The sequence below is a fragment of the Thalassophryne amazonica genome, chromosome 15, assembly GCF_902500255.1.
Source record: "Thalassophryne amazonica chromosome 15, fThaAma1.1, whole genome shotgun sequence".
Taxonomy (NCBI): Eukaryota; Metazoa; Chordata; class Actinopteri; order Batrachoidiformes; family Batrachoididae; genus Thalassophryne; species Thalassophryne amazonica.
In genome coordinates this window covers 93734546-93748034 of record NC_047117.1, presented here as the reverse complement: position 1 = coordinate 93748034, position 13489 = coordinate 93734546, and the positions used below count along the sequence as shown (strand labels likewise).

The window sequence follows — 13489 nt, the reverse complement described above, 5'->3', positions numbered from 1 at the left end:
TGGACAATTGAAAGGATGTTTGGGGATGATGAAATCATTTTTCAAGATGATAATGCATCTTGCCATAGAGCAAAAACTGCAAAAACATTCCTTGCAAAAAGACACATAGGGTCAATGTCAACGAGCAGATCTGATTTGATGCAGGTGTTAATTTGGGGGATGAAAATTTACAGGGTGATTCCATAATTTTTTCCTCAGAATTGTGATTCCATATTTTATTCCCTCTGCTTGGTCTAAAAAAGTAACCGTTACTGACTGCCACAATCTTTTTTTCTTGATTTCTTATAGTGTTTCTTAAAGCCAGAAAGTTGCCATTTGAAATGACTTTAGTTTTGTGTCATGTCTGTGATCTGCTTTTTTTCTACAAAATTAAACAACTGAATGAACATCCTCTGAGGCCGGTGATTCCATAATTATTGCCAGGGGTTGTATGACCAGTGTGAGAGTACTAATGCAGAAAGCAGTTCAGGAAAACTTACTTTTACACCAGATGGACGTTAAGACTGCCTATCTCCATGTGCCCATGGATTGTGAACTCTACATTGAGCAGCCAGAGGGGTACGAGATAAAAACACATTCTAAAGAAAAGCTGGTTTATAAACTTGAAAAGTCATTTTACGGATTGAAACAATCTGGTCGTAATTGGAATCATATGTTACATTCATGGTTGATTGGAAATAGGTTTGTCCAAAACCAATCAGATCATTGTATTTATGCAAAAGAGACAACAAATGATAAGATCATCTGGGTTGATGACTTACTCATAGCAGCAAGTGATGAGAAGGCAATGAAAACAGCCGAAGAAATGCTCACTACTAAATTCAAGATGAAAGATTTTGGCAAACTCAAATATTTTCTAGGTATTGATTTTGAACAATCAAATGAATATGTAAAAATGTCACAAAAGAAATATGTTGAGAAGCTATTGGAAAGGTTTAACATGCAGGACAGTAAACCTCGTTCAACACCCTGTGAACAAAAACGTAATTATACAGCTGATGGAAATGGGCTGAAGGATGTGCAAAAGTACAGAGAAGCAGTAGGAAGCCTTATTTACTACTTGTACAAGACCAGATTTAAGCTTTGTAGTAAGCAGGCTATCCCAGTACTTTACCAGTCTTACAGAGGAACAATGGGTTACTGCTAAACATGTACTCAGATATTTGAAAGGGACAAAGAACAAAGTGTTATGTTACAGGAAAAGTGACAGTAATAAAATGGGTATTTATGCCTACAGTGATGCTGACTGGGCAGCAGATGCCATGGATAGACGCAGTACTACAGGATACTGTACATGTCTAAATGAAAATGGGCCTGTTGGGTCTTAGAAAACCAAAAAGCAGCCAACAGTAGCGTTATCTACTTGCGAGGCAGAATACATGGCACTCGCGGCAACTGTACAGGAGTGTTTGTATCTGACACAACTACTCAAGGGTTTTGATAAATGTGAATTTGCATCACCCAAAATCCTAGAAGACAATCAAGGTGCTATTGCATTAGTTAAAAATCCAGTGAGCAGGCAAAGATGTAAACACGTTGACATCAAATATCACTTTGTAAGGTCAAATGTGAATGAAGGAAATGTGACATTACATTATTGTCCAACAGAGAAGATGTTAGCAGATATAATGACAAAATACAAAGCATAAGCTACTGAAGTTCTCTAAACTTCTTTTTGGGTGTTACTAAGAGTGTACTACCTTGTATGTTTTGGAATTTTTCTACTTTTTCTAACAGAGTCTGGCAATCTGAGAGCAAGTGGGGGTGTTAATATTTGTAATTATTATTACTGGTGTTGTGCTGTTGTGCTCTCAAATTGTACATTTATTTATTTATTTATTTTTCTATTATTCAATGACCTCTGACCTGTTGTCGCTTATATGATGACGTAAGCTAATAAACCAGAATCTCAGTCATGCTGAAGACAGATGGCCACGTGCTTTATTTCCCTTGCTAATCGGGGCTGTCGCTGAGCTGCTGCGTTACACTTCTGGTAACAGACGCCATTTCCGTTCTAGACCTCTTGCTTTATGCTTGAGGTCACGCAGATAATCATTGAACCAAGGTGACTGTGATTTGGAGGAGCGCAGTTTTAACACAGGTGGTGCAATCATGTCGAGTGTTGTTTTGAGCACTGAGTTTAAACTATCCACAAGTCTGTCTACTGACTGGGTATTTGTCAAATGTGAAGCTAAGACATCAGGCAGTCTAGCTTCGAGTTCAGTCTTAGTTGAGTTGATGCATCACCGTAAAGACATATAAGGTTGTTGTTCCACTAAACACGGCAGTGAAACTGTAAACTTAATGAGTGATCAGACACCACTGATGTAAGAGGCATGATGTCAATATTCGTGACAGCAATACCACGTGTGAGAACAAGATCCAGGGTATTTCCACTAATGTGCATCGAATCCCGAATGCATTGCCGAAATACTAATGCATCCACAATTTCCATAAATGATTTGCAGAGGGGATCAAAAGTCTTATTTATATGAATGTTAAAGTCACCAATGATCAGAATGTTATCTACACTAGTTGCCAAGTTAGAGATGAATGCATCAAATTCATCTAACAATTCAGAATATGGGCCAGGAGGCCTATATACAGTGACAAAGTAATACGACTAATTTTTATTCTTCTGACCTTGGCAATGTGTAATATCCTGAGCAGAGTGGAGAATCAGATGCTCAAATGAGTGATATTTGTAACCCCCAACAGCTAATAAGCTAAACCTAGATTTATAAATAAGAGCAACACCCCCACCTTGCTTTGCATCATGAGGGACGTGACTAAATGTATATGCTGGTGGGCAGGCCTCATTTAAGGGGAGGACAGCTGTAGGTTTAAGCCAGGTTTCACATAGCCCAATCATATCTAAGTGATGATCAATAATTAGATCACTGATCAACAATGATTTTGAGGATGGTGATCTTATGTTAATGAGACCCAGTCTAAGGACCTCAGTGGGGTTGACAGTTGAACTGTTTGGGTTTAGGGGTGGTTCCAGAGTAGCATATATAAGATGCCTAGAAGTAGGTTTGGGTTTAAGACATTCCATGCGTGTTGTAGGTAGCAGACATGAAATCTTTGCTATTGCTGGAACAACCACCGGGCCATCCTCAATTTCAACATAATCCAATACAGTAATGGGTATTAAGTTTGCAAAGCATATCCATCTATGATTTTTATGGACACATATATGGGAGCAGGCCACAGTCTCAACTTGTTGAATTTCCCTCCCTGGCAGATAAACTGCACTATCACCATAGTGGATTTTCTGTACTAAATTTCCCGCTAAGCTAATGGATTCCACATCCACATTTGTCATAAGCCTTGCAGGGTCTCTAATCACCTGCTCCGTGGCCTGCTGTAGATTCCTAATGTTACCCTCCCTGTAGAGCTCTATCTATGTTCGCAGACAAGATGGCGGCGCCTTCCCCAGTAGGGTGGAGGCCGTCCAGCATCAGCAAGCCACGGTGGCCCCGGAACGAAGGCCAGTTATCAATAAAGCTAAAGCCTTGCTGTCTACAAAACTGCGCCAGCCACCTATTTAATGATGTCAGCCTGCTAAATGTCTCATCAGTACCCCAGGAGGGGAGGGGACCAGAGACTATTAATCGATGCCGACACATCTTTCTGGCAAGGTCACAAGTCCTCTCTATGTCCATTTTTGTGACCTCTGAGTTCTTCATCCTGATATCATTGGTGCCAGTGTGAATAACTATGTGACTATATCTCATGTCATGTTCCTTCGTCTGTCTTCCCTTCTGCAGCGTCAGCACACTAAGATGAGATGCAGTGTCGGGAGCTCTGGCCCCAGGAATACATTTAACATCAGCCGGCATCTGTAACCTGACTTTGCGGGTGATAGAATCCCCTATCACTAAAGTCCGGTGTTTCGGCCTGGAGACAGGAGTGGAAGTCACTCGTGGGCTCAGAGAATTCACATCTGGCAAATCCAAGGGGGAGAACCGATTCACAGTTCGCACTGGAGAGTGTGATTGGGGTGCCACAACCGGGCACCAAGCCCTCCGGGGTGTGTGGGATCTGTGTGATAGATGTAACTCCTCCTCCTGTGATTTAAGTCACCTGTTTTTTTCTTTGCCCCAAACTTCAGCCTTATTGGATTTTGTATTTTGATGTTATCTCTCACGTTCTTGTCCACTCATCACTGTTTTTGGAGTTCCTGGAGTCCCACTGTGTCCCTCACTAACTCACAGGTGGATGTAGTTGCCTTTACCTCATTGCTCGCATGATGCAGAAAATTATTATCCTGGAAAGCTTCATGTCCCCCATCTATTTCTTTTTGGTTAAAAGATTTCATGTTTTTGTTAAAACTTGAAAAAAGTTTAATCTTGTTTTGGGTGTCGAAAGCTTCAAACAGGAAGTGGGCGTACATGTTGGAATCTGCAGTATAAAGAAACCACATGTCATTAAACAGTGACAAAATTCACGATGAAGGTCAAACCCAAAGCTGCAAAATGAACTGATGATTCTTAATGTCCTGAGTGCCACTGACCTCCCTGAGGGAAGAACTGGGAGTAGATGGTTTTAAAAGTCTCCTCGGTCACCACGCCGCTGGGACACTCCTGTGGAAATGACAAAACTCCACTGACACTCCATCACTCCAAAATAAAGGTTCTCAGCCATCCAGGAGAACATCAGAACCTTCCTGAGGTTTAGTTGAGGAACCTTCTGCTCCATCATGCACATAAAGATAATCCTGGAAATCAAAGTTCTCTGAGTTTGCACAGCGACCTCTGAGGTTGTACGGCCCCTCTGAGTTTACACGGCAGCCTCTGAGTTTACACGGCAGCCCCTGAGTCCGCACGGCGGCCCCTGAGTCCGCACGGCGGCCCCTGAGTCCGCACGGCGGCCCCTGAGTCCGCACGGCGGCCCCTGAGTCCGCACAGTGGTCCCTGGCCAAAGTTAAAATGACATCAAGAGGAATCTTTTTGATTGTTTGTTTGTTTGTAAATCTCCCCATTTTCGTTTGGATATAATTAACCCCTTAACGCCTGTATTTATATAGCTGTATATAAAAAAATGTTTTGTGTGTGTTTTTGCCTTTAAGTAGATGGTAAATAATGTTGAGATTATTAATTTCACTTTTGCACAAAAAATAAATAGTAATTTTGGTAATGACTTTATGTTATAATGTTATAATAATCATAATGGTATGTTGCAAATTTGCGTCAACAGGCATACTGATCAGTTTGGTAAGTTGCACATTTGAGTCAAATATTGTAGCATATATGCGACAATAGGCATTAAGGGGTTAACATCAACTTCAATTCAGCAGTCTGACATAATTTCACACCTGAAACCATCAAAGCTCCGCTGATTGGTTAGTTGTTTTCTGTAACCTGCCCCATGTGGTTAACTTGGCCACCTGGTTAACGGTTAACATCAAAGCTGTTCAATGTCACCTGCTTATACCGAATCAAAAGGCCATAAAAACATGTTAACATTTGACTGACATTTTTGAATCTGCGGTAGAGGATCTGCAGCTCCTTCCTGCTGAACTTGGTCTGCTGGATGAGACTGTCCAGTCCATCGGGTCGGCAGCAAACTGTGGACAGCTCACCTTGATGATTGAGACTTCCTGCAGGAAAAAGAAAACTACAACAATCATTCATTAATGACAGAGAGGATGACAACGACAATGTGCAGCGATAGAGGGGGTGACCAAGGAGACATGCAGCAACAGAGGGGACACCGAGGACGATGTCATCTTCTGCGACCAAAGTGACGTGCAGCGACAGAGGGGACGATGAAAATGACTTGCAGCGACAGAGGGGATGAGGAAGATGTCGCTTTCTGCGAAGAAGACGACGTGCAGCAACAGAAGGGATGACGAAGACGACGTGCAGTGACAGAGGGGATGACGAAGACGAAGTGCAGCGACAGAAGGGATGACGAAGACGACGTGCAGTGACAGAGGGGATGACGAAGACGAAGTGCAGCGACAGAGGGGATGACGAAGACGAAGTGCAGCGACACAGGGGATGACGAAGACGAAGTGCAGCGACAGAGGGGATGACGAAGACGAAGTGCAGCGACACAGGGGATGATGAAGACGACGTGCAGTGACAGAGGGGATGACGAAGACGACGTGCAGCGACAGAGGGGATGACGAAGACGAAGTGCAGCAACAGAGGGGATGACGAAGACGAAGTGCAGCGACAGAGGGGATGAGGAAGATGTCGCTTTCTGCGAAGAAGACGATGTGCAGCAACAGAAGGGATGACGAAGACGACGTGCAGTGACAGAGGGGATGACGAAGACGAAGTGCAGCGACAGAAGGGATGACGAAGACGACGTGCAGTGACAGAGGGGATGACGAAGACGAAGTGCAGCGACAGAGGGGATGACGAAGACGAAGTGCAGCGACACAGGGGATGACGAAGACGAAGTGCAGCGACAGAGGGGATGACGAAGACGAAGTGCAGCGACACAGGGGATGATGAAGACGACGTGCAGTGACAGAGGGGATGACGAAGACGACGTGCAGCGACAGAGGGGATGACGAAGACGAAGTGCAGCAACAGAGGGGATGACGAAGACGAAGTGCAGCGACAGAGGGGATGACGAAGACGATGTGCAGCGACAGGGGATGACGAAGACGACGTGCAGTGACAGAGGGGATGATGAAGACGAAGTGCAGCGACAGAGGGGATGACGAAGATGTCGCTTTCTGCGAAGAAGACGACGTGCAGTGACAGAGGGGATGACGAAGACGAAGTGCAGCGACAGAAGGGATGACGAAGACGACGTGCAGCGACAGAGGGGATGACGAAGACGACGTGCAGCGACAGAGGGGATGACGAAGACGACGTGCAGCGACAGAGGGGATGACGAAGACGAAGTGCAGCGACAGAGGGGATGACGAAGACGACGTGCAGCGACAGAGGGGATGACGAAGACGAAGTGCAGCGACAGAGGGGATGACGAAGACGACGTGCAGCGACAGAGGGGATGACGAAGACGAAGTGCAGCGACAGAGGGGATGACGAAGACGACGTGCAGTGACAGAGGGGATAACGAAGACGAAGTGCAGCGACAGAGGGGATGACGAAGACGAAGTGCAGTGACAGAGGGGATGACGAAGACGACGTGCAGTGAAAGAGGGGATGACGAAGACGACGTGCAGTGAAAGAGGGGATGACGAAGACGACGTGCAGCGACAGAGGGGATGACGAAGACGAAGTGCAGTGACAGAGGGGATGACGAAGACGACGTGCAGTGAAAGAGGGGATGACGAAGACGACGTGCAGTGACAGAGGGGATGACGAAGACGAAGTGCAGCGACAGAAGGGATGACGAAGACGACGTGCAGCGACAGAGGGGATGACGAAGACGACGTGCAGCGACAGAGGGGATGACGAAGACGACGTGCAGCGACAGAGGGGATGACGAAGACGAAGTGCAGCGACAGAGGGGATGACGAAGACGAAGTGCAGCGACAGAGGGGATGACGAAGACGACGTGCAGTGACAGAGGGGATGACGAAGATGTCGCTTTCTGCGAAGAAGACGACGTGCAGTGACAAAGGGGATGATGAAAATGACTTGCAGTGACAGAGGGGACGATGAAAATGACTTGCAGCGACAGAGGGGACGATGAAAATGACTTGCAGTGACAGAGGGGATGACGAAGATGTCGCTTTCTGCGAAGAAGACGACGTGCAGTGACAAAGGGGATGATGAAAATGACTTGCAGCGACAGAGGGGACGATGAAAATGACTTGCAGTGACAGAGGGGATGACGAAGACGACGTGCAGTGACAGAGGGGATGACGAAGACGACGTGCAGTGACAGAGGGGATGACGAAGACGACGTGCAGTGACAGAGGGGATGACGAAGATGTCGCTTTCTGTGAAGAAGACGACGTGCAGTGACAGAGGGGATGACGAAGACGAAGTGCAGCGACAGAGGGGATGACGAAGATGTCGCTTTCTGCGAAGAAGACGACGTGCAGTGACAAAGGGGATGATGAAAATGACTTGCAGCGACAGAGGGGACGATGAAAATGACTTGCAGCGACAGAGGGGATGACGAAGACGAAGTGCAGCGACAGATTGGATGACGAAGACGAAGTGCAGCGACAGAGGGGATGATGAAAATGACTTGTAGCAACAAAGGGGGCAACGAAAGTGATGTGCAGCGACAGGGGATGATGAAAATGACATGCATCAACAGAGAGGATGACAAAAACAACGCGCGACAACAGAGGGGACAGTGAAGACGTGTACCCCTGAAGAAGAACTTGCTTTGATTGAGTGACGGATTTGAGCCGGCACCACAGCATGGGAGGAGTTTGAGGAAACGCTGCTTGATGGTCTTTTTATTGGGTTTGGATGGTAGGTTACCTGGAAATAACCAACCAGAGCAAAGATTAGATTCAGCATGTCCCACATGGAGGTCAAAAGGTCAAACAAACTTTAATTTTGACAAATTTCTGTCCTGTGCTTCAGCGTTTGCAGTGTCTGTCCAGCTGGAGGTCGCGGTAAAGACTACAGAGAGAAAACAGAAGTCGCGACCTCCGGCGGGACAGGTGATTTTAGGTTCTATAAATCATATTTTAAATCAATTTTAGAAATTTCACTACTGCAGATCAAAAATTTATTTCCATAAGTTCTTCCACACGCGGCTCATTGTTCAGTTAATGGATCACTGAACGATGGCTGCAGTAAACGTGATGCTGTTCAACAAAGTTCTCGTCTCTGTTCATCTGAACCACTTTAAAAATATCCTGCACACCCAGAACACCAGTTAGCCTTGACCTCCCGAATGACAGCAGCTATTTTTACGTTCAGTTGATTTTAAGGAAACTATTTCTGGAACCCATCAAATAAAAGACAAACACTGAATCTTATTAGGAGGAAAACAGGAGGCGAGCAAAACACTGACATCAAACAGCAAACAAACTTCAATCCAACAGGAGGACCAGACCGTTTTTTAAGCTGCTTTGCTCTAGTTGATTGATTAATTGATTGATTAGACACAGGTGGGCAGTTAATGAGCTGATGTGACTAATGAGAAAACTACGACAACAAACAAACAAATAAACCAGGTTAAACATTTGATTGATTCATGTTTGTCTACAGATCAGTCTTCTTCTTTGTCTTTCGGCTGTTCCTGTTAGGGGGCGCCACAGCAGATCAATCATTTCCATCTCACCCTGTCCTCTGTGTCTTCCTCTGTCACACCAACCACCTACATGTCCTCTCTCAGCACATCCATAAACCTCCTCTTTGTCCTCCCTCTTCTCCTCCTGCCTGGTGGCTCCATCCTCAGCATCCTTCTCCCTATATACCCTGGGTCCCTCCTCTGCACATGTCCAAACCATCGCAATCTCACCTCTCTGACTTTGTCTCTAAACCGTCGCACCTGAGCTGTCTCTCTGATATGTTCATTCCTAATCTTGTCCTTTCTTGTCACTCCAAAAGAGAATCTCAACATCTTCAGCTCTGCCACCTCCAGCTCTGCCTCCTGTCTTTTTGTTAGTGCCACCATCTCTAAGCCGTCCAACATAGCTGGTCTCACTACTGTTTTGTAAACTTTCCCCTTCACTCTTGCTGATATTCTTCGGTCACAAATCACTCCTGCCACCTTTCTCCACCCACTCCACCCTGCCTGCACTCTCTTCTTCACCTCTCTACCACACTCTCCATTACTTTGAACAGTTGACCCCAAATATTTAAACTCATCTACTTTCACCACTTCTACTCCTTGTAACTGCACTATTCCACTGGGCTCCCTCTCATTCACACACATGTACTCAGTCTTGCTTCTACTGACTTTCATTCCCCTTCTCTCCAAAGCATATCTCCACTTCTCCAGACTAGACTCAACTTGCTCTCTACTCTCACTACAGATCACAATGTCATCTGCAAACATCATAGTCCATGGGGACTCCTGTCTGATCTCATCTGTCAACCTGTCCATCACCACTGCAAACAAGAAAGGACTCAGAGCTGATCCTTGGTGTGATCCCACCTCCACCTTGAATGAATCTGTCATTCCGACTGTGCATCTCACCGCTGTCACACAATTCTTTTTTTTTTTTTTGGTAATTTTTATTTTTAAATTTTCAAATATACGAAAACAGAGGGAAAAAACAGAAAACAATGGGGAAGAGTGCTGTTCCATTTGGTCAGAAAATAAATGATCAGTATTCATTGATAAAAAAAAAAATTGTTCAGATAAAGTCCGAGTATTTCACATATTCTGTCCACTTTGACCATGTTTCGTAGAAAAAGTCTCTTTGGTTCCGAATGATGGAGGATGGTTTTTCCATCTCGTAGATATCGTGAACTATTTCTATCCATTCTTCCACCGAGGGGGGGTCTGCCTTCAACCATTTTCTTCTGATGGCTTTTTTATTTGCTATTAATAGGATTGCCAATAATTTTGTTTCATTCCTTCTCCAATTCTGAACATTTACATCTCCCAAATATAAGCATTCAAATGTAAATGACACTTTATAGCCAAAAACATAATTTACATGATTACAAATCTGTGACCAGTATGGTTTGAGAATACTGCAATCCCAAAAAATGTGATAGTGGTTGGCCCCAGAGGAGCCACACAGCCTCCAACATGAATCCCCTCTCCCTCTGTGTCTTTTTTGAACACGTGTGGTAAAGAACCTCGCAATACTCTTCCATCCAAACTCTCGCCATGTATTAGATCCTGTGGTCTTCCACTGAAGATGACAAGTCTTTTCCCAACTTTCAATTGAAATATTCAGTTTGCCCTCAATTTCCCATTTTTTCTTAATGTACTCTGTGTTACCTGTTGTGAAAGTGTAGGAACACGGACCCACAACAGGGGGCGCAAATGAACGGACAATGGAGGAATCAAATAACACTGTTTTTACTGTTGTGAAAACAGGCACAACAACACAGCCGATTACAATATTGAGACTGAGTCCAATAACAACGGTGTCGTGTGGGCAGGCTCGACGATAGGAGACGTCTGTCCAAGTCGAACCGGAACCAACCCGATTTCCTCTGCCACCGAACCCCGGGAATACTGGAGCCGCCAAGTCCCAAATCCCCAGGTGGCCACTGCCTCCGCTCGTCGGATCCGGTACTGCTGGCAAGGAACAAAAACAGTCAGGTGTGGATGCGGCTGCACCCAGTAACACGGAGGGTGGAGAGTCCACCTCCACCTCTCGTTAACAACGATACAGGAGTGTAGGAAGGTGAGTACTTATCCAAAAGTTGTTCAGTAGTCAGCTGTCCTACAAATGCTCCACAAGAAATACAACAATGGTTAGTTATATGTATGGGCAGAGATTGTTACCTCTTTGGTCAGGCGATATCTCGGCAAATGAGGTGGAGATGCCGTCCTGCTGATATACCTCCGTATTGATTGGGATCAGCTGTCTCCAGTGATGCATGACAGCTGTCGTCCTGGCTGCTCCCGTAAGGCGGCAGCGCCCTCCGGTGCCTGGAGCCCGCACTCCAGGCAGGGCGCCCTCTAGTGGTGGTGGGCCAGCAGTACCTCCTCTTCAGCGGCCCACACAACAGGACCCCCCCCCCTCAACGGGCGCCTCCTGGCGCACGACCGGGTTTGTCAGGGTGGCGACGGTAGAAGTCGGCCAGGAGGGCCGGGTCCAGGATGAAGCCCTTCTTCACCCAGGAGCGTTCTTCGGGGCCGTACCCCTCCCAGTCCACCAGATACTAAAAACCCCGGCCCATTCGTCGGACGTCGAGTTGCCGGCGCACGGTCCAAGCCGGCTCTCCGTCGATGATCCGGGCAGGAGGTGGCGCCGGACCCGGAGTGCAGAGGGGTGAGGTGTGATGGGGTTTAATCCTGGAGACATGGAATACTGGATGAATCCGCAGTGAGGCCGGAAGCTGGAGCCTCATTGCGGCGGGATTGATGACCTTGAGTATCTTGTAAGGGCCGATGTATCGTTCTTGCAGTTTTGGGGAGTCCACTTGAAGGGGAATGTCCTTGGTGGACAACCACACTTCCTGCCCAGGACGATACGTGGGAGCCGGGGCCCGCCGCCGGTCTGCATGGTTCTTCGCCCTCGTCCGGGCCTTTAACAAAGCAGAACGGGCGGCACGCCACACCCGACGGCACTTCCGTAGGTGGGCCTGGACCGAGGGCACACCGACCTCCCCCTCAACCACCGGAAACAACGGGGGTTGATACCCCAAGCACACCTCGAAAGGGGAGAGGCCGGTGGCTGACGACACTTGACTGTTGTGGGCGTACTCGATCCAGGCCAGGTGGGTACCCCAGGCCGTCGGGTGCGCGGCTGTCACACAGCGTAGGGTCTGCTCCATCTCCTGGTTGGCCCGTTCTGCTTGTCCGTTGGTCTGGGGGTGATACCCGGACGAGAGACTGACCGTGGCCCCCAGTTCCCGGCAAAAGCTCCTCCAAACATGCGAGGAGAACTGGGGACCGCGATCGGAGACGATGTCTGATGGTATCCCATGCAGACGGACGACGTGGTGGACTAGGAGGTCCGCTGTCTCCTGGGCCGTTGGCAGCTTCGGGAGGGCCACGAAGTGGGCCGCCTTGGAGAATCGGTCCACTATCGTGAGAATGACGGTGTTTCCCTGGGACGGCGGGAGACCCGTGACAAAATCCAGGCCGATGTGAGACCAGGGGCGATGAGGCACGGGCAGCGGCTGTAGCAATCCCGATGTCTTGCAGTGGTCGGCCTTGCCCCTGGCGCAGGTGGTACAGGCCTGGATGTAACCCCGGACGTCGGCCTCCAAGGACGCCCACCAGAAGCGCTGCCGGACGACTGCCACGGTTCTTCGCACCCCAGGATGACAGGAGAGCTTAGAACCGTGACAGAAGTCCAGAACTGCAGCCCTGGCTTCTAGTGGGACGTAGAGTTTGTTCTTCGGTCCGGTTCCGGGGTCCGGGTCTCGTGTCAGGGCCTCCCGGACGGTCTTCTCCACGTCCCAGGTGAGGGCGGCCACGATAGCGGACTCCGGGATGATGGGATCCGGGGGATCCGACGACTCCGTTTTGACCTCATCTTCATGTACCCGGGACAAAGCATCCGATCTTTGGTTTTTGGTCCCGGGACGGTAGGTGATCCGGAAGTCAAAACGGCCGAAGAACAGTGACCAGCGGGCTTGCCTGGGATTCAGCCGCTTGGCGGTCCTGATATACTCCAGGTTCCGGTGGTCAGTGAAAACCGTGAATGGCACAGACGTTCCCTCCAACAGATGTCTCCACTCCTCAAGAGCCTCTTTCACCGCAAGGAGCTCTCGATTGCCGACGTCATAGTTCCGTTCGGCTGGGGTCAACCTGCGGGAAAAATAGGCACACGGGTGAAGGACCTTATCGGTCTTCCCGCTCTGGGACAGCACGGCTCCTATCCCTGAGTCCGAGGCGTCCACTTCAACCACTAACTGGCGACTAGGATCGGGCTGCACCAGAACAGGTGCAGACGAGAAGCGCCGTTTCAACTCCTTGAATGCGGCATCGCACCGATCCGACCAGGTGA

General features: G+C 47.8%; 1 protein-coding gene across 1 annotated transcript in view; it reads right to left on the bottom strand.

The window, feature by feature from the left end:
* The window catches only part of LOC117526684 (Kv channel-interacting protein 2-like), a 63919-nt gene that overhangs the window by 32327 nt on the left and 18103 nt on the right, over positions 1-13489 (bottom strand). The window contains exons 2-5 of the mRNA XM_034188736.1: positions 8274-8372; positions 5481-5605; positions 4520-4589; positions 4241-4407 (exon numbers count right to left, since the gene is read on the bottom strand). Of these exons, the coding sequence (XP_034044627.1) occupies positions 4241-4407; positions 4520-4589; positions 5481-5605; positions 8274-8372 (461 nt within the window). The remainder of the gene's footprint in view (positions 1-4240; positions 4408-4519; positions 4590-5480; positions 5606-8273; positions 8373-13489) is intronic.